This window comes from Ictalurus furcatus, chromosome 6, assembly GCF_023375685.1.
Source record: "Ictalurus furcatus strain D&B chromosome 6, Billie_1.0, whole genome shotgun sequence".
NCBI classification, from domain to species: domain Eukaryota; kingdom Metazoa; phylum Chordata; class Actinopteri; order Siluriformes; family Ictaluridae; genus Ictalurus; species Ictalurus furcatus.
In genome coordinates, this window is record NC_071260.1 from 4,540,001 (window position 1) to 4,559,867 (window position 19,867).

The following is a 19,867-nucleotide window of genomic DNA, read 5'->3' on the forward strand; positions in this document are numbered from 1 at the left end:
TGAGGTTTACAAAAATGGTGTTTGCTGATGTTGAATGGGGAATGTTGGTGTTTGATGGTGTTTGTTGGTGAATGTTGGTTAATGTTGGTGTTTGATGGTGTTTGTTGGTGAATGTTGGTGTTTCATAGTGTTTGTTGGTGAATGTTGGTGTTTGATAGTGTTTGTTGGTGAATGTTGGTGTTTGTTGGTGAATGTTGGTGTTTGATAGTGTTTGTTGGTGTTTGTTGGTGAGTGTTGGTGTTTCATAGTGTTTGTTGGTGAATGTTGGTGTTTGATAGTGTTTGTTGGTGAATGTTGGTGAATGTTGGTGTTTGATAGTGTTTGTTGGTGAATGTTGGTGTTTGTTGGTGTTTGTTGGTGAGTGTTGGTGTTTGATAGTGTTTGTTGGTGAATGTTGGTGTTTGTTGGTGAATGTTGGTGTTTGATAGTGTTTGTTGGTGAATGTTGGTGTTTGTTGGTGTTTGTTGGTGAGTGTTGGTGTTTGATAGTGTTTGTTGGTGAATGTTGGTGTTTGATAGTGTTTGTTGGTGAATGTTGGTGTTTGTTGGTGAATGTTGGTGTTTGATAGTGTTTGGAAATCTGAGCCTAGATCCCTGTTAATGTACATCTGGGTCATATGGTTCCAGTTTGACACTGAATATGGCATTTGCATACATAATATGACACACACACACACAGCAATGCTTCAGACATCTGCATCTGTAACCAGCAAAATCCCTTTAATGATCTCAGCAGGTGGGAGTTCACACTGAAAAAAACCTCCACACTGACTCTTCACACATCGAAGCCTCATAAAATTTGTGCATAATCACGCAATAAAACGGCCAACTCGCTTCGTCACTGAATGCCAACGGTTTCATTTCACACATGCTGTCCATCAGTGAGTCAGTGAAACACGCGCACGGGTGTTATTTCTCGGTGAGAAGACACTGCATAATGTCTATAACTGCTGTGCTACTTTTCCACCAGTTAATTCACTAGAGTCTTATTGGCAGGCTGTCATTTGGCCACCACTGGCTTCACACACACACTTGTTGGACTCTCACACACTCCCCAGTGATACACCAAACAACCCTGGACTTGTTTAAAAACAGGGGGGAAGCTATAGAGTGGCCTATGATCATTTGGGCTCGCTTCTGAGAAGTCTTTCATAAGCAGACTGGCCTGTTAGCATTTGGCCTGTTAGCATAGCATGCCCCCCTTCCCCCCCGCCCCTTATGGTAGGAAAGTACAAAATGATTTATATCAGAGTTTTTGTACACTGTGGAAGGAACTCACAGAACTTAGCCCACTTTATACCAAAGGAAGTGCCGTTTTCTCAGACGGTCATAACCGAGTAACTAGGGATACCGGTACTAAAATAAAATAATGGTATGAATGATGCCAATATCCAGTACCATATGTATTCAGCTTTCTTGTGTTATGCCCTGCATTTGTTTTTTGTTTTCTAAATAGTTTCACAATACCCCTAAGCAAACCTGCTGACATGTGAAGTGGGGATTTTTAAAAAATTGCCGGAAGGAACGATGAGTTGAAGTTGTGAGTCAAGTGCTAATTCAGGTTACATTAACATCACAGCTGTTTAGAGGTCCACATTCCAACCAACAAACACCTTTAATCCAGTAGTGATGTATGTTACAATTCACTTTACTGATCCTTTGCAATAAACCTGTTAATTAAACAGAAGTACAAACAGTCGTGATTGATTTGATTCACCCTGCAGAGGCACTGTATAATGGCTGCCATTTTGAAGACTGAATATGAGACTGACTTCATTATGTTATTATGCCTGTGCTTCATTACGAAAATTCAGCTTAAGGTATAATGATAATAGACAGCACTAATACACTTGACCTTATACAATACATCATTAAAAAAAAACAGCAGGTGCAGCGGATCCTCCCCGTCATGTTGGCTCATAGCCATCTTAGCTAACTAACTACGCTTTAGGACAGCTGGGAAGTTTATCTCAGCATCAAGTGTTGCTAATATTATCACAGCGTAGTTAGCAAGACGGGTTCGTGTGATTAGTTGAGGTAAAACAGGTAAACAGCCTCACCTGTGCTGCTGCTTGTAATTGTCGTGGTGAGCAGATTTGGGACGCTGCTGCTGCTGGCTGGTGGACTCTCTCCGTTGTTGAGCTGTTTGACTCTGCGCAGGTGTGATTTCCCGTTGTAGTGCGTCTGCACCTGAGCAGCCGAGTTCAGCTGGATGTTACACACCTCGCAGAGTGAGTACAGGAGCTTCTTCCTCTCCTGCGTCGAAACGTCCACCATTCCGTCCATCAGCTCTGTGACAGGAAAGTACGGAGGGCTGTTCTCCATCAGCTGTGCCGGGCTCAGGGGAGTCTTCATGCCTGAGATGGAAGAGAAAAGTGGAGTGAATTTGGGACTTCTCACTACTTAAATTTAACATTGCAATGCACACAGGTAAAAAAACAGGGAGAATTTACATCCTAAATGCAAAGTAATGAAGCCTGGTGAGATGAGTTGTGAGAGGGTGGAGGTCTGGAATGTGTGTGTGTGTGTGTGTGTGTGTGTGTGTGTGTGTGTGTACGTGTTTGCTAGGTGCCCTGCCTAAGCTCCTCCCTATGGTTTTAGAAGCAGCCGCAGAGCCATGACCTCCAGCAGCCATCTGTCACTACCACGAAGAAACACACTCACATGGGGCTTAAGAAAGAGAGAGAAAGAGAGAGAGAGAGAGAGAGAGAGAGATTCCTTAGGCTATCCTAAGTGTTCTTTGGATAGTATAGGTCCTTACCTTCCTAAAGGGGTTTCAATTGAACCCCTCCCTGATTATTGGGAAAATACTGGGATTAGGAATATAATCAACAACAGGGTGGTGTGATTTGTGAAAGGCCATTGCAAACACAAAGTTGATCATTTTCCAATTACAGCATCCCCCAAAATGTTTAATTCCTCTCGCACATCAAAGCAATTTGTCAAAGATTACCATTTGTAATGTCATGGCATGTCATAGTTTTTATAAATTTTTTGCTGCATTTAATGTTGTGGAATGTCCTGGAAACAAGTTCGTTCCTGTTATCACTTACGTTATAGCAGCTATGAACAGTCGCTCCTTCACCAGCCTGCTTTTTCTATCTCTTATAGTTAATGAGACACAAAAACGTCTGGGTTAACCCTGTTCCCTGAGATGGGAACGAGACGTTGCGTGACCTTCACGCTGTAGGAAGCGCCGTCACGAGTGACTGGTATCTGAAGTCTGTGTGAAATCACGCCTATTCATAGGCCTACTGTGTTCAGTTGCGTGACTATAAAATGGCACCTGTGAACCACATCATCAGCATCTATTATCTGAAGTGAAGACACAATTCACCAGCATGCCCCAGAACGACAAAGCTACGCAACGTCTCGTTCCCTTCTCAGAGAACAGGGTTACATGCGTAACTCAAATGTTCCCTTTCAAAAGGAACTCAATGTTGCGTGAGCTTCATGCTGTGGTTACGAGAATACCCATTCCGTCATACTGAGGGTATGGCCTGTTCAAATAGATCCGAGCCCAAGGGTCACTGCAAGACACTCAAGCCCAGGATGCATGTCAAAACTGTAATATCGAATGAATGTGTGCAGGATGGACCACCTCACCACAGCACACACATCCTGTAAAGGTACACTTTTGGATAAAGCCTTTGAGGAGGCCTTCAAGGGTTCATTCCCCTAGTGGAATGAGCCCTTATGCCCAGAGGTGTATCAAGACCATGCACCTCATAGGCGATAGAGATTGCTTCCACTATGCAATTAGAGATGCGCTGATTCGATACAACATCACCTCTACTGTTGCCACCAGAGCAGACCAGCAAATGCACCAACTTATGCCACTGACCAGAGGGGTGGACGCAAATACAGAGAGCCCTTACAGGACACAATTCTCTTGTCAATTCTCTTGCAATTTTTCTTGTTACGATGTAAGGAATGGTGGAGGGCAGAAAGCCTGCAACACCACTGGCTGGCACCACTAGCAGACATAGGCACTTTAGGAATATATTCAAGCCTAGGATACAGGAAGGCCTTGGCTAATCCAGGGGCAAAGTCAAGGCAGTAAGGGGTAACAGAGAGAGCTTGTAGATCTCCTACTCGTTTCAGTGATGTCAGGGCCAGCAGAAGAGCTACCTTTAGAGTTCTCCAAGGCTGACTCTAATGACTCAAATTGGGCACCTGACAGACCTTCCAGGACCACAGACAGGTCCCAGAAAGGTATACGTGGTCTGCAGTTTGGCCTCAGCCACATGACACCATGCATAAACCTCAATGTTAGAGGATGTTGCCCCACAGAGGCTCCATCAATTGTAGAAGGAACCAACCCTGCTAAGAAACATCCCTGTAAACACTCCAGGACTGTAGCTATTGCACAGTTTACTGGGTCTTACTGAAGTTCCTCACACCATGAGACAAAAAGTCGCCACTTGAGCGCATACAATTTTCTCGTGGATGGTGCTCTAGCTTCAACATGGTCTCTATTATTTTCAGGGGTTTTGTCCTTAGGTGAAACCCATGACTCTTCAGCCACCACTGAAATGGTCTCATGTGTACTAGGCCCAACTGTATGATGTAGGCTGCTGCTGCCATAAGCCCCAAGAGTCTCTTGTAGAGACTGGAGGGGATGCCTAGACCTAGCTTTATCTTGCTCAATGTAGATAGGCTTGACCCTACACGTGTTGGGGATAGAAACGCCCTCATCAGCAGAATCCCATATATCCCCTGGAAATTTTTCCCCTGCAGTGGAGAAAGCATACTTTTCTTGGGGTTCAACTTCAAGCTCCTCAGGTCGGTGAGAACAACTTATCAATGTTGAATCGCCAGTTCCCCGGATCGCGCTAGAATTACCAATTCATCCAGGTAGTTTAGTACACTGATACCCTGGAGTCGTAAGGGAGCCAGAGCGGCATCCATGCACTTTGTGAAGGTGCGAGGGGATAAAGCTAGACCAAAAGGGAAGAACCCGATATTGGTATGTGTTGCCTCCAAATGCAAATCTCAGGAATTTCCTGTGACTGGGCAAAATCTGCATGTGGAAATATGTCTCTTTTAGATCTATCATCACAAACCAGTCCTTGAACTGAATCTGTGGAGCGATAAGTTTGAGCGTCAAAATCTTGAACCTATATGTTCAAAGAGTATGGTTCAGATGGTACAGATCTAAAATTGGTCGCAGACTTGGAAAAATTTTTTTTTTAAATTCTGGACCAGGAAATAACGGCCGTAAAAACCTCCCTCCCTCAGGGAATGGGGTACATGTTCTATGGCCACTTTGTCCAAGAGGGATCTTACTTCCTCCGCCAACGTCAGGCTCTGCTCTCTGCTGACTACTGTGGTGGTGGTGGTGGTGGTGGGGGGCTGGGGCGGGTTGAGCTCTGAACTGGACCCGGTAAACCTTTTCTATGGTGGACAGAACCCGTGGAGACACATTTGACAGTAGGTTCCACGCTGGTGGAGGTGGGCCTACAAACTCACCTTCTGCACCTCCCTCGCACTGGTCTGGCTCCACTCATAGATGCCTAGGCAAACTCGATATGACAGGGAAGGAACTGGCTGGACGCCACAGTTTGCTAGTTCACCGTGCAAGACTTCTCGGCGACGGCGTTAATCATGCCGCCGAACAGGCTGGAAGGTTCAACAGGAGCATCCAGCAGGGAAAGCTTATCCTTATCCCCCACCCTTGAGAGGCTGAGCCATCAATGTGCCATGCACATGCCATTGTATTGTAGTTAGCCACCCTAAATTTCCTGCCGTCTATGGAGAGAGGTGGCTCGCAAGTGCCTTCTCCACCTTTGGCAAAGCCAAATACCCATGCTGTTCATTCCGCATGATGACCGAATAATTGGACGTCGTGGGGTTATAAACATGGCAAGTGTATGGTTCACCCAGAAGTGCAATATTTCATCATGCACTTCTGTGGAAAAAGGGAGGTTTTCTGCGGTGTGAGGGAGATTTATATTCACTGGGGAGATAGCGCTCGTCCAGCCTGCTACGAACCACTTCCTCTTCCCCAGGCCAGTCTAGATTAAGTTTCTCTACAGCCCTAGTAATCACTTCAAGCAGCTCTTTATATGCTTGAGAGCTGCTCTCCAGTTTTAGTGCAATGGCTCCCCCCTCTGGCTCCTTTGAGTCAGAGAAGGTGGGTTGGCTTTCCGTAGTGGAAAGAGGAGTAACGCAGTGAGCTCCAAAATCTGGCAGAGAGCCGGACCCGGAAAACAGAGCAAGAGATAGAGCCATGCTCATCTCCGGCTCCTCCTCCAGCTCCATACGGGATCCCTAGGACCTGAGCCATGAGGCTCTGAAACCAGACTCCCTTTGGCCAAGAAGAGACATTCTTGGCCACATTCTTGGCCACCCACAGACACTTCACACAGAAAGTGTCTGTCCGTCCCCCGTAATGAAACAGGAGCAAGGCGTAAGACACTTCCTGAAGTCTCTCTGACTCATACTTTTCTCTTTTTTTAAATATGAAGTCTTTTTTGCTAGCATTCAAACAAACGACCAACATGCAGTCTTTCGCTGAAGATAATAAGGCTGAGGACGTGGTTCACAGGTGCCATTTTATAGTCACCTGACCACAGTAGGCCTATAAATAGGCGTGATTTCACACAGACTTCCGATATAGGCCACGCTCAAGGGCACTTCCCACATCGTGAAGCTCATGCAACGTTGAGTTCCCTTTGAAAGGGAACTCACGTCTCATGTTACAGAGAAATCAGAAAATGTCCCTTGTCCTGAAGACTCTCCAGTGGCAAAAAAAAAAAAAAAAAAAATTACTGACCATTACAAAGTCCTGAAACTGGTGACTCCTTCCATAAATGTTAGATAGATGTCTTCGTACGAGATTAACTATTACATTCTTTGATCTGTAAGTTGTTACTATAAAAATGTTAAGGTCTTAATATGAACTTTGAATTACACCCGGCCCTGCTATCTAACTAATAGAAAATTAATCACCAATTTTCAGCAATCAGATTTGAGAATTCATCAGTGCCAGGATATAAGTGGACTTAAAAAGTTGAACCCCTTTACTGTTAGAAAATGTGCTCTTGAATGGAACTTGTCTACTGGGTGAAATCCGATTAGTGTTTTTTTCCCACTCTAACTAGGTCTCTGAAACCTCACAAATGACACGAAAGGTCAGGCAGCGACTATTCCCCCTCCATCCTCCAGCACGAGCTGCATGACAGAACAGCAGTCATAGCTCTTTGGCAGGATGAGGAATAGGTTACTGGGATTTACATAAGCCTCTCTAGTCTGAAAGCTGCAAGAAAAGTAGTAAAGTGTGGACGTGCTGGCTGAAGATGAGCGCTAACACAACACTCACGCAGGCTGAAGCCTTAGCTGTGCGATATCCAAGCTGTGGAAGTACAGCAGCTGAGTCAGCGGCACTCCAGAGAAAAGCCCGTGGATGTGATATCTAATAGTGTGTGTCTGTAAAACTGTGCATGTGTGCTTTAAGTGGAAGAAAGAGTTGTTTATATGAATGGAAGTGTATGTGCCTACATGATGTTGAGAGATATGTGTATAAATCTGTGGCTGTGTGGTCAAATCTGGTCAGTAATCCCATGGTCACACACACACACACACACAATAATCTATGTGAGCAGCTGCACACTTGAATCCTCCAGCACATACACTTTCTTTAACTTCCTGAGCTCTTCTCAGGTTTCAAACTTCCTCCAGCAACTATTTGTAACACAGCGAAGGAGAAACTGTAACCAAAAGGGAAAAAAAAAGAACCATTTATCTTTCCTTAATCAATTTCTTTCGGTGTATTACGGGTGTCTTTAACCTCTCACTGTTACTTACGTTCCTAGCTTGCCCTACTTTACAGTGGAAATTAGGACAGAACAAAACGCTGAACAGCTGCAGTACACTAGTATACTGTTGTTGCTTTTTGCAGGCTGAAACTGCAGCTCTGGCACTGATGGTATTGAGAGTGAGGTTTTGGGGGGTGGAGGGGTGACACACCGATTGTAACATACAGTAAATATTATCCCACTGAGCCACAACAGCACAGAGGTCAGAGTATTTACCTTCACTCTGGAAGGAAGGGGGTGAGTCTGCTGTTTAAATATACTGAGAGATGAACTTAGGAGTAACAGGGATGGGGAGTAAAAGGGTCTACAGGGAGTAACAGGGTTGGGTGATAATAGGGTATACGGTGGGAGTAAATGGATCTATAATTGGGACAAAGGGTCAATATGGTGGGTAACGTGGTGTACAGTGAGGGTAATAGGGTCTACACTGTGAGTGATGGGCTCCATAGTGAGCATAATAGGGTGTACAGTGGGAGTATTAGAGTGTACAGGGGGAGTAGTGAGCTGTACAGTGAGGATAATAGGGTGTACAGTCGGAGTAGTACAGTGTACAGTTGGGGATATTAGGGTGTACAGTGGGTTAATCGGGTGCACAGTGAAGGCCATATGTTCTACAGGGGGGATAATAGGTTCTACGGTTGGTATTAGGGTGAACGTTGGGTCATTTGGGTCTACAATAGGGGTAATATAATGTTCTAATAATAATATAATATACAGCTCTACCATGCGTGTAACAGTTTCTAGAGTGAAGTAACTGAGTCTACAGGGTTATATGGTGTAAAGTTGGGTAAAAAAAATAAATAAATAAAAACATGTACATATCCTCCTCAGTCTCTTCAGATCTATATATGTATCATCCCCTATCCCTATGAAGATTATAGCATACACTAGTGCAGAAAAATTGCCCAGCCGGTGCCAGCGAATGTTTCATGTAGTACATAAAATAGCGAAGTCTACAGTAGGATGTGTTTACTGTAGGATCAATGTCAAGTGAGTGTAAGTCTACAGCCAAAATGCTTCAGGGATCATAGCTCAACTCTGAATAAATCAATGACGACCAAAAAGCCTCACCTGCTGGCTTTTCTATAAAAGCAAAGGACTTCTCCATTTTTCTCTCTCTTCCACCTGAGCACAGTCAGAATAGAAATGCAGCTAGTCAGCAACACCGCCCACAACATTCTCCATCAAACACCACCATTCTCCATCAAACACCATCATTCAACAACATTCACCAACACTCACCAACATTCAACAACATTCAACAACACCAACATTCAACAACATTCACCAACACTAACATTCACCAACATTCACCAACACTCACCAACATTCAACACCAACATTCAACAACATTCACCAACACTAACATTCACCAACATTCACCAACACTCACCAACATTCAACAACACCAACACTCACCAACACTCACCAACATTCAACACCAACATTCAACAACATTCACCAACACTAACATTCAACAACATTCACCAACACTCACCAACATTCAAGAACACTCACCAACATTCAACAACACCAACATTCAACAACATTCACCAACACTCACCAACATTCAGCAACACTCACCAACATTCAACAACATTCACCAACATTCAACATTCACCATTCACCAAACACACACATTCTCCATCAAACACCAACATTCTCCATCAAGCACCATCATTCAACAACATTCACCAACTCACCAACATTCAACAACACTAACATTCACCAACACTCACCAACATTCAACAACACCAACATTCTACAACATTCACCAACACTCACCAACATTCAACATTCACCAACACTCACCAACATTCAACAACACCAACATTCAACAAACACACACATTCAACAGCATTCACCATCAAATACCAATATTCAACAACATACACCAACATTCAACAACATACACCATCAAATACCAACCTTCAACAACATTCACCATCAAATACCAACATTCAACAACATTCACCATCAACACCAACATTCTCCATCAAACACAAACATTCAACAACATACACCATCAAATACCAACCTTCAACATCATACACCATCATATAACAACATACACCATCAAATACCAACCTTCAACAACATTCATCAACACCAACATTCAACAACATACACCAACATTCAACAACATTCACCATCAAATACCAACATTCACCAACACTCACCAACACCAACATTCACCATCAAATACCAACCTTCAACAACATTTACCATGAAATACCAACATTCAAAAACATTCACCATCATATAACATACACTATCAAATACCAACATTCATCAAAACCAACATTCACCACCAACACCAACATTCAACATGAAAAACACAAACATTCACCAGCATTTAACAGCATTCACCATCAAACGCCAACATTTACCATCAAACAGCAACATTCAACAATATTCTGAATCAAACAAAAACATTCAATGTTCTCCACCAACACAACATTAACCATCAAATACCAACATTCAACAACAGCTGGTGTGTGGTAGGCGTTCTGGTGCACTATGGCTGCCGTCGTTTCATCCAGGTGGATGCTACCCACTGATGGTGGTTGAGGAGATTTCCCCCATACAATGTAAAGCGCTTTGAATGCCTAGAAAAGCGCTATCCAAATCTAAGGAATTATTATTATTACTATTATTATTATTATTATACACAATCAAATACCAACCTCCAGCAACATTCACCATCAAATACCAACATTCAGCATCACCAACATTCTCCATTAAACACAAACGTTCAACAACACTATCAGACACCAACAACCACTAACATTTCACACCATTCTCCATCAAACACTAACATTTCTAAAGTTTCTAAAAGAATCACCATGAAAACAAACAAAACCTTTTAGAAACAAAAGTCGAGTACAACACATCAATCCAGTGTCTGGGTTTGTGAGATATATTCTTGTATGGTTAGTGTAAAAACAGCTTACCTATATTTCATCAGTTTAAAAGAAGTGAGCTCACGGCCATCTGCATGTTTTCCACTGTATTACTTGCTTAATTAGTTTGCTTAATAAACGATGCTAGTATTTGAACATCCTCATTAATTTACCTCTGCAAATATTTAAAGGAAACACGTTTGCAGGACCTTGCCAGTTTACTGTCAAATAACTAATTAAGTGGCATCTTAGTGTAAATGCTGCTTTAAAGGTCATCAGAAACGAGCATTTAATGTTGTCCTTCCAAAATGTTTTTTCAGCAAACATGCCCGATGACCTCAGTAGGATTAATGTACTCGTTGCTAAATCACTCCTCTGCCCTTGATATTTAAAATATCCACAACTTTATTAATCCATGACACAGTAATTCAGACCATCATTTAAAAAAGCAGGGTGGAACATGAACATTCAGAGACGGTAGAGTGCAAGGGTCAAACATGCTAATGGAAAATATAATGGACTGGGGGACTGAGAGTTGGGAACGTCCCAGTGTTTCATTTCTCACAGTGTCGCCTCAATTACTATGAGTAAGGCTGAGTAAGTCTTGGCACGCTTTTAAACACTTGATTTAATGTACTTATTTTATAAGGGTGCATTTACAGATTAAACGCTGTGTTGTATTGTGCTCTGAAGTCAGACATCCCCGAGTCAATGCTCCTGATTAAGCATCTAAATTTCCTTACCTGCAGCAAACTGATGTGTATATACAAACGGTCAAATATATTTCAACTAGAATATGGAGGAAAAAAAATCAAAAAAATCAAAACATGATCGTCACACACGAGATGAATTTTAGCATAAACACGGCACAAAAATCCAGAAGTCCAGGGAAATCGGAAGTGCTGGACTTTTCTGCATCTCTTACACTGTACACACAGACAAGTTTCACGTCACGACGAGTTCTGCAAGGATGTTCTCCCTTTCTATGGAAAGGGCTTTCCTCCGGTGCTTGTACGTTTCTTTGCTATTTGTGTTTTTCATTGGGTTTCCTTTGTTCCATCACTGGATGTTACTGCGTCAGTCATTTAGACAGTGTATTTTATGCTTTAAAAAAAAAATATGACAAGGATGTTTTACATCACGTAAATCAGTAAACCAACCATGGAAAGCTCATTAAGTTTCATTACATGAAACTGTATTTGAATTATATATAATTTAATTTTAAACATCCATGCATCTTCTATACCGCTTACTCCTTTTCAGGGTCACGGGGAAACCTGGAGTCTATCCCAGGGAGCATCGGGTACAAGGCGGGGTACACCCTGGACAGGGTGCCAGTCCATCGCAGGGCACACTCACATACACACTTACACACCCATTCATACACTACGGACACTTTAGACACGTCAATCCGCCTACCATGCATGTCTTTGGACTGGGGGAGGAAACCGGAGTACCCGGAGGAAACCCCCGCAGCACGGGGAGAACATGCAAACTCTGCACACACAGGGCCCCGGCGGGACTCGAACCCCCGACCCTGGAGGTGTGAGGCGAACGTGCTAACCACCGTGCCCCCTTTATTTTAAACATGAATTAGTTATTTTATTCATGGGGTCAGAACCCCTCTAAAACCGTCTCATTTTATCTCAAATGGGCCAGAACTTGCTTCAATTTTTATTTTTTTTTTTATTAATAGCACTATCTGCTTCCAAACTGCTGTAAAAATAAACAATTTGCAGATTTTATTTACTAGTGTGAAACGACTGTATCCTAATCGCAGCATTGTGTCTTTCTTGATACTGATTGTGAAGCTGTTGCATTAAAGCAGCACACAGATTAAACCAGCAGCATCATTCTTATATAATAGGTCTTTTTTTTGTTGTTGTTTAATAGTGTGACAGCATTATTTATTTTTTTTCCCCTAAACAGTTCGTTTCAGACATTTCAAAAACTACAGCACGCTGCAGCTCAGACCTTCCTGCACTAGAAGGCGATACACGCTATTCTATCAGCACAATACGAGAGCGGACTGAAAGCAGTAATGAAAACACGGGTTGAGAGGACGACATCGGGGTTGAGTGGTGCTTATTTTCTTCAATTAGAAACTAATTAAACCCACATCTGTGGTTTCTCAAACAGTCAGGCTGAAGAAGCCTGCCGTTGGAGGTGGGCGCGGTAACGATTTACTCCTCATGACCTCCACGGGGGGGCGGGGGAGCAAATACAGGCTCAGACAATGCAGAACGGGCTGCAAGACACACCAGATTTTAATTATTAGCAGCAATTGGGCAGAAGGAGTGTGTAGGGAATACAAATAACACCAATTATTAAATAAGCGTCAGGATACACTAGAGACCACCGGCAGAGAAAAGAAGGATGGATGGAGAGATGGAACGACAATTCCTCTCTCTCTCTCTCTGTCTCTCTCTCTCTCACACACACACAACTGTTCTTTTTTTTTTTTTTTTACCAAAGTATAAAACACTTTTTCTTCAAAATACAGTTTGACGCAGAATTATTTAGCACTCATGGCTTTAAAGATATGTTTTGATACTCTCATCACGCAACAATACGCGTCTTAAGGTTTAACATCTCACTCTAAGTATCAAAAGCATCACCATTCCCCCCCCCCCCCCCCCCACAAAACACAGCGCTGCCGAATTCTCAGTTCTGATTGGTCGGCTGGTGTTGATGAATTTTCTAGAACAGCAGCTCTGACGGTAGTGCGAGCTGTAATCCAAATCACATTTTTCTACTCATGTGCACGATCTACACGATGTTATCATTAGTATAGTAACACATCATTCACAGGTACGGCAAACAATCTACACAACCTAAGACTAATAATGGGGGGAAAAGAAGAGAAAAAAAAGGGTTATTTAACAAAGAAAATAGACGGCACAATCACTTAGATGGTGAAGAGATCTTCACTTTGAACCTTTATGGAAAGAGATAACAGGACGCAACGGTCTCGTGGATGTTCCACAAAATTAAATGTAAGTTATAAAAACTGCAAAAAATAAATAATAATAATAATAATAATAATGTATGATGTGTCATACATTAATAAATAAAAATCGTAATTCTTGGCAAGGTGCTGTGGAATAGGAGGAATAAAAAAATTCGGGATGTGCTGTTACAGGAAAATAATGAACTTCTGGGTTGCAAGAACCTCTGGGGTTGAGGGTTCAATTCCCACCTCCACCCTGCGTGAGTGGAGTTTGCATGATTTCCCTGTACTCGGAGAGAGAGAGAGAGAGAGAGAGAGAGAGAGAGAGAGAGAGAGAGAGAGAAAGAGGTGTCCCAGCTAAGCTCAGTTCCAGTCAGCCATGCTTGTTTGCTATGGACGGTTGCTAAACCTCACAGCTAAAACACACTCGGCACCAGATGGTCCTTGCCTCTGTGCTAATGCCTTTCTCTGGAAGCTCTATGCAGAGTCAGGGATATAACGGCCAAGCACTTGACTCATGTAAGCTTTTCCGCTCACTGATAGTGTGTGTTCAGGGGGCCTGAGTGTGTGCAGTGTGTTTGGCTGGTGGACGCACACACACACACACACACACACACACACACACACACACACACACACACACACACACACACAGCAAGGTGAAGATTTGGTTATTAAGGCTTTTTATTAAAATCAAAGTCAAACGAGAAGCCATCGTTATCTGTGTTTAACTTCCTGACCTTTATAAATATCACGGTTTGTGATAAATTGAGTACAATAGCATCTCATTAAACACTGCAAATGAACAGAGCAACACACCGGCAACTCGAAAAGCATGTAGAATGGTAAATTTAAAAATAAAAACAACTATATAACTAAGTGGCGCTAACTGGCTAATACTTAGCATGCTTAACTTTTTTTACATTACTAAACTACGTTTTTTTTTTTTTTTTTTTAAATATATTTTATATATTGCCAAATCAGGTAATAATACACTGGAAATGTGTTCATAAACACTTCTACTTTTCCAAATCAACAGAAGACGGCTGCAGTTACAGGCAGTTAGGAGAGATAATTTAGCTACGATTAGCTACGTAGCTAACTATCAAATCAGTCAAGCTGGCTTGCTAACAACGAATTTACCAGGTTAAGCTTGCTAGTTAGCTAAAATTTTTAATTTCAATTTTATTTTATTTGTATAGCGCTTTTTACAATAGACATTGTCTCAAAGCAGCTTTACAGAAATATCAACATGGTATACAGATATTAAAGGTGCGAATTTATCCCAACTGAGCAAGCCACTGAGTGGCGACGGTGGCAAGGAAAAACTCCCTAAGATGTTTTAAGAGGAAGAAACCTTGAGAGGAACCCGACTCAGAAGGGAACCCATCATCATCTGGGTAATAACAGATAGTGTGAAAAAGTTCATTATGGATTTATATGAAGTCTGTATGGCCTTAGGAGCAGCCGTAGTCCCAGCAGTCTGGAATTAGAGAAGATTTGAGCTCCATCCAGAGGCAGAAAGGATCTGGATCTCTAGTATCTCCATAAATTCATGTGGGGCTCGGCGAAAGGAGAGAGGGAGAAAAAAGATTATTATGACTGCGAAGTAGTAGAACAGAATCTAGTCAGGGTAGGCTTGAGTAAACAAATACGTTTTAAGCCTAGACTTAAACACTGAGACTGTGTCTGAGTCCCGAACACTAATAGGAAGACTGTTCCATAACTGTGGGGCTCTATAAGAGAAAGCTCTTCCCCCTGCTGTAGCCTTCACTATTCGAGGTACCGTCAAAATGCCTGATTAATATAGCTGTAACAAACCTACAAAGCTTTCCTGCTTCAAGAAACTAGCAAGCTAACGCTAAACGGCTAGGTCGCATTCTTACCGAAGAGTTTCCTACAGTGCACACGTTTAGCTGTCGCTAACTTTGTTCAGCTGAGTTGCTGTTTGCGTAGCACCTCAGCTCTCAGCGCCGAGGTTGTAATCATAAAACGTTATGAAGCTGTAACCTTCGAGAGACTCGTATGCCTTTAATTTCTGTCTAGTATAAATGCTCAGGAGGTTCTTTGAGATGTGCGTGTGTATATGTTCGGTTGAAAAGTCTAGAAAAACGCTTAGCGTGATTCAGCCACTGACAGGACGCCAAGTCATAAGGATCTTGTAGAGTTACAGTGTTTGAGAGTGTTAGTTCAGCTAAATAGCACTCCCTGTTTTTTTTTAGTGCTAATCCATAATAATAATAAAAAATGGAAAACATTTTAGCTAACGTCAATCCAATTCCTAAATCAAGTTCTTGATAGATTCTTCAGTCAGATTATAACCAGATTATAAGTAGCGTCAGGTTGCTAGGCTACTCGGGTCTTCTTCTTTTTTTTTTTGCAACCAGTTTGCGCATACAAACTTGGTTTTGTACGGTTCTACGGGTTAGCAGGATGAACATGTAACATAAGCAGCCGTGACTCAACCCGTTTTGGTGCTGATAGAAGAGAGCAGACTTAAAGCCTCATTATATTTCAAAACATATTTAAAAGCATACATGACCGTAATGTGATCTTTAACTCGACGTTTTATCATTTATTTGTTATTTACTAGGATAGATATTTCATTTAGGTGTGTGGATAAAATCCTAGAAAAGTAAAAAAAAAAAAAGGGGGTCGGGGGGGGGGGGTGATAGAAGATCAGGAGATAAGCTGGAGACAGTGGTATGGATTCCCTGATCAGAAACGCTGAGTGTTTGGGAAAATAAGACAAGATTAAATCTGCTTAGTAGAAAAAGCTGTATTGTCCTCACCATGCAGGTGTGATCCCTCCAACTCGGCATATTTTCTTTTTCTCACACACACACACACGATGTTGCTGAAGGATTTCAACCTCCATTAAAGACCTTTTAATCCCCCGCCCCCCCCCCCCCCAGTTTTATTTTATTACTTTTAAATGAATGCGCTCTTTTTTATGTTCTTTTTAGGTATATTCATAAACCTTTTTTGTTGCCAATTCTTTTTAACTTTTAAACAGTACTTTTAATAGCCACTGATTTCTCTTTTATTTTTTCAATGATAACAATAATAACCTTTATGTCTATTTATTATATTACTTTAACAGAGGATTTATTTAAATATATGTATTTTTTTTATAACTATAATAAGAAATAATATATTCTATACAAGTATATATGAGAATAAACGAAAGAAAAATTTCCTTTTAATGTTTCATTGATTTTTTTTTGGTGCTAAATTATTATTCCTTTATTACTTTCGAAATTAATTTCCATATTTATGTTACTGTTTAAGGATTTCTTTTGCACAATTTTCCTCACTGGTGCTATAAAAATATAGATTCTTATAAAGCAAAAGTCCGTTTTGTTCCAATATCCAATCTCCCACGTGTGTATAATAGAAATGAGACTTTCTCCTCGGTCTCAGTGCACACTGAGTCAAACACACGATAAATCATGGGAAGTGCAGTCTTTTTCTTATTAACATCCAAAGAGGTGTTCATTTTTTCCGGGTTTTTGGTGACTAATTCTGCAAACACTGGTCTGTCTGGGAAAAAGTACCTAGTCCTGTTAATAGTGCTGGCACAGCTAATAAAACACTTCATAGGTGGGCAAGACAGATGGGAAAGAGTGACACACTCCAGATTTAACACTCGCCAGAAGCGGAGAAGGTGGGAAACGTGTCCTCAGGTAGGAAGACCACAAGCCACATTTGGAAACAGTCAGAGTTTCCAAGCATGGCTGAATTTACAAGACAGTATAAACATACATAAACTACAGGGCACAAGGGGCAACGGTGTTTATTCTGTGGTATTGTATTAATAGATTTGCCTATAATCAGGAGGTAAAGCTCACTAAGCAGTTGGAGAAGGTCTGCAGAAAGGTGAGGCGTGAAACAAAAAGCCAGAGACAGATCTCCCTCATCGTCTTGAATCGTTTTCCAAATTTTCCTATTACTTATTACCATGTTTGCCTGTTTTCCCAGTATTATTATTATTATTATTATTAAGGCAACTCTCTAAGCATTTGGCCTGTTAGGAGATTGGATGTGGGTTTAAATCCTGATGATGCCATAACAATCCATGAAAGCATAACTGACCTGCTTTCCTCTCTCACCTGTCAATCAGAGCAATTTAGTCTATCACAGGTGTCTGAATGAACCCCTGCAATCATATTCATCTTCCCCATGATATAGCAATAGAGCAGAAATCCAAAAGGATGCTTCATTTGTCCTCACAACTAGGCTTAAGAAGCTTAAAAAAAAAAAAAAAAAAAAAACACAACTACTTTACGTTTCTCGGTTCAAAGTTGCACACAAGTTTCACTTCACAGCTTCTGCTAGGCAAGAAAATATGCCTGCTTGGTGTAACTTACTGCAGCCAGAAGGTTTAAACGTGTCTAAATCCTCACTCTGAATGTTATTAACAAAGCGAGCCGATCCAAACAACATAAAATATTTACTTTATCTATATATTTATAATGTCTATGTTTAGTTTCCATGAAAAAAAAAAAAATGCATCTGTCTGACTCAGATTTGAGAAGAAGCAACACTGTAAAGACAACATCATGATTTTGTCCTGTTGGTGGGATGACCAGTCTTCTAGAGAGCTAACTAACAAATACTAAATAGCAAGTCAAAGTCTGTCAGCTAGATAAATTTAACCGTAGGAATAACTTCTGGAAATCCACCAATGCAAATAAGTAACGAAAAATGTCAGTTACAGGACAGACCATCAAGGAAAGAGCAACAATGTGTTAGTAAGGTGCTGGAGTATTATGAGCTACCAGAAAAAACAACTTCATCTAACTTTGGTATTGATGTTATAACTCTCTGGAACGGTACAGGAGCAATGAACACCACTCGTCCAAATGATGTTCCTTCAGCTGGTGTTATGATGGTAGTGGAGAGCGCAGTCTTAACATGTCGCACTAAAATGCCCCATAGTTGTTCAGTTTGGGTGAGATCTAGTGTGTGTGTGTGAGTGAGAATCATAGCATATGATTTACAACATTTACAATAATACTTTAATACTAATCAAACCATTCAGTGAGCCCTCATGCCCTGTGAAAGGGGGCGGAATCATCCTGGGAGAGACCCCGCTCATAAATGTTTCATCATAGGATAAATGTGATCAGTCAGAAGAACTTTGGATTGATTTGTAGTGACTCTTCACTCTAATGGGACAAGTGGAGCCACACCAATGAGAGGAAAAATTAATATCCTAGAATTATGGGATAGTAGTTAACGGAGAAGCCAATACTGCTTCAAGTTTTAGGAACAAGGAATCTTTGAGGACCACCAATGGGGACTACTAAATGCTGGCCAAAAATGTGGCATAGTTTCCGGCCAGATGTTATGCAGTGGTAGGGATTATACTAAAGATACTACGATAAAAAATACTGTCCGGTTTAAATATCCCAATATCATACTGTACAACTCCAAGAAGGGGGAAAAACCTAGTTAGAAAAACTGAAGACTAAGTATATAAGTATATATATATATATATATATATATATATATATATATATATATATATATATAAATAAAATAAATAAATCTTGTTTTTCTCAGCACTCCATTTCCAAATTTATCTTTTACTTTGGACAGCTGAAATGTTCAGCTTTTACTCATTCCTCTCTGTCAGCAAGTAGCTACAGTCACCATATCTCTCGAGACCAAATTACATGAAAATGCTGCCTCTCAGTAGGCCTTGCGGAAGACTCAGCTCCATAATGAACCTCTATAGATGTTTTGGCTATCCAAATAGCTCTCTGGCATGCAATATTTAGGAATCCAAGTTTTACATCTAGTCAAGTCTATCAAAACATGTTTTCCTAAACCTGGCGTCTAAATGACCCTTGTGCCGCTTGGTGCTGGAAAAAGGCCTGCTTAAAAGTCAAATAACTGAAACATAGGCGTGGATGGTTAAAAATGTTCAAAATAAATATAAAAAATGAAGTATTTAGGGGTCCTAAAAGTGGCATCTCATGTACAAAGTTCATTTCCAACAGTCTTAAACTTCTAGCATTCATAGTGCACTACATAGTGTCTCGAACGCCAATGATTTATCCTCCATAAGCTGTATTCAGAGTTGTTGTGAGGATTTAATACTGAAACTGTGCACGTTAACATGAAAAAGTGATCTTAAAAACGTGAAATAGCATACATCTTGTGTACACGTCACGATTCCACGACCTC

General features: G+C 41.3%; 1 protein-coding gene across 3 annotated transcripts in view; it reads right to left on the bottom strand.

The window, feature by feature from the left end:
* The window catches only part of znf385b (zinc finger protein 385B), a 211,487-nt gene that overhangs the window by 157,346 nt on the left and 34,274 nt on the right, over positions 1-19,867 (bottom strand). For all 3 annotated transcript variants that reach the window (XM_053626271.1, XM_053626272.1, XM_053626270.1), the window contains exon 2: positions 2,060-2,356. In XM_053626271.1, coding sequence (XP_053482246.1) covers positions 2,060-2,354 — 295 coding nt within the window. In that variant the 5' untranslated portion in view covers positions 2,355-2,356. The remainder of the gene's footprint in view (positions 1-2,059; positions 2,357-19,867) is intronic.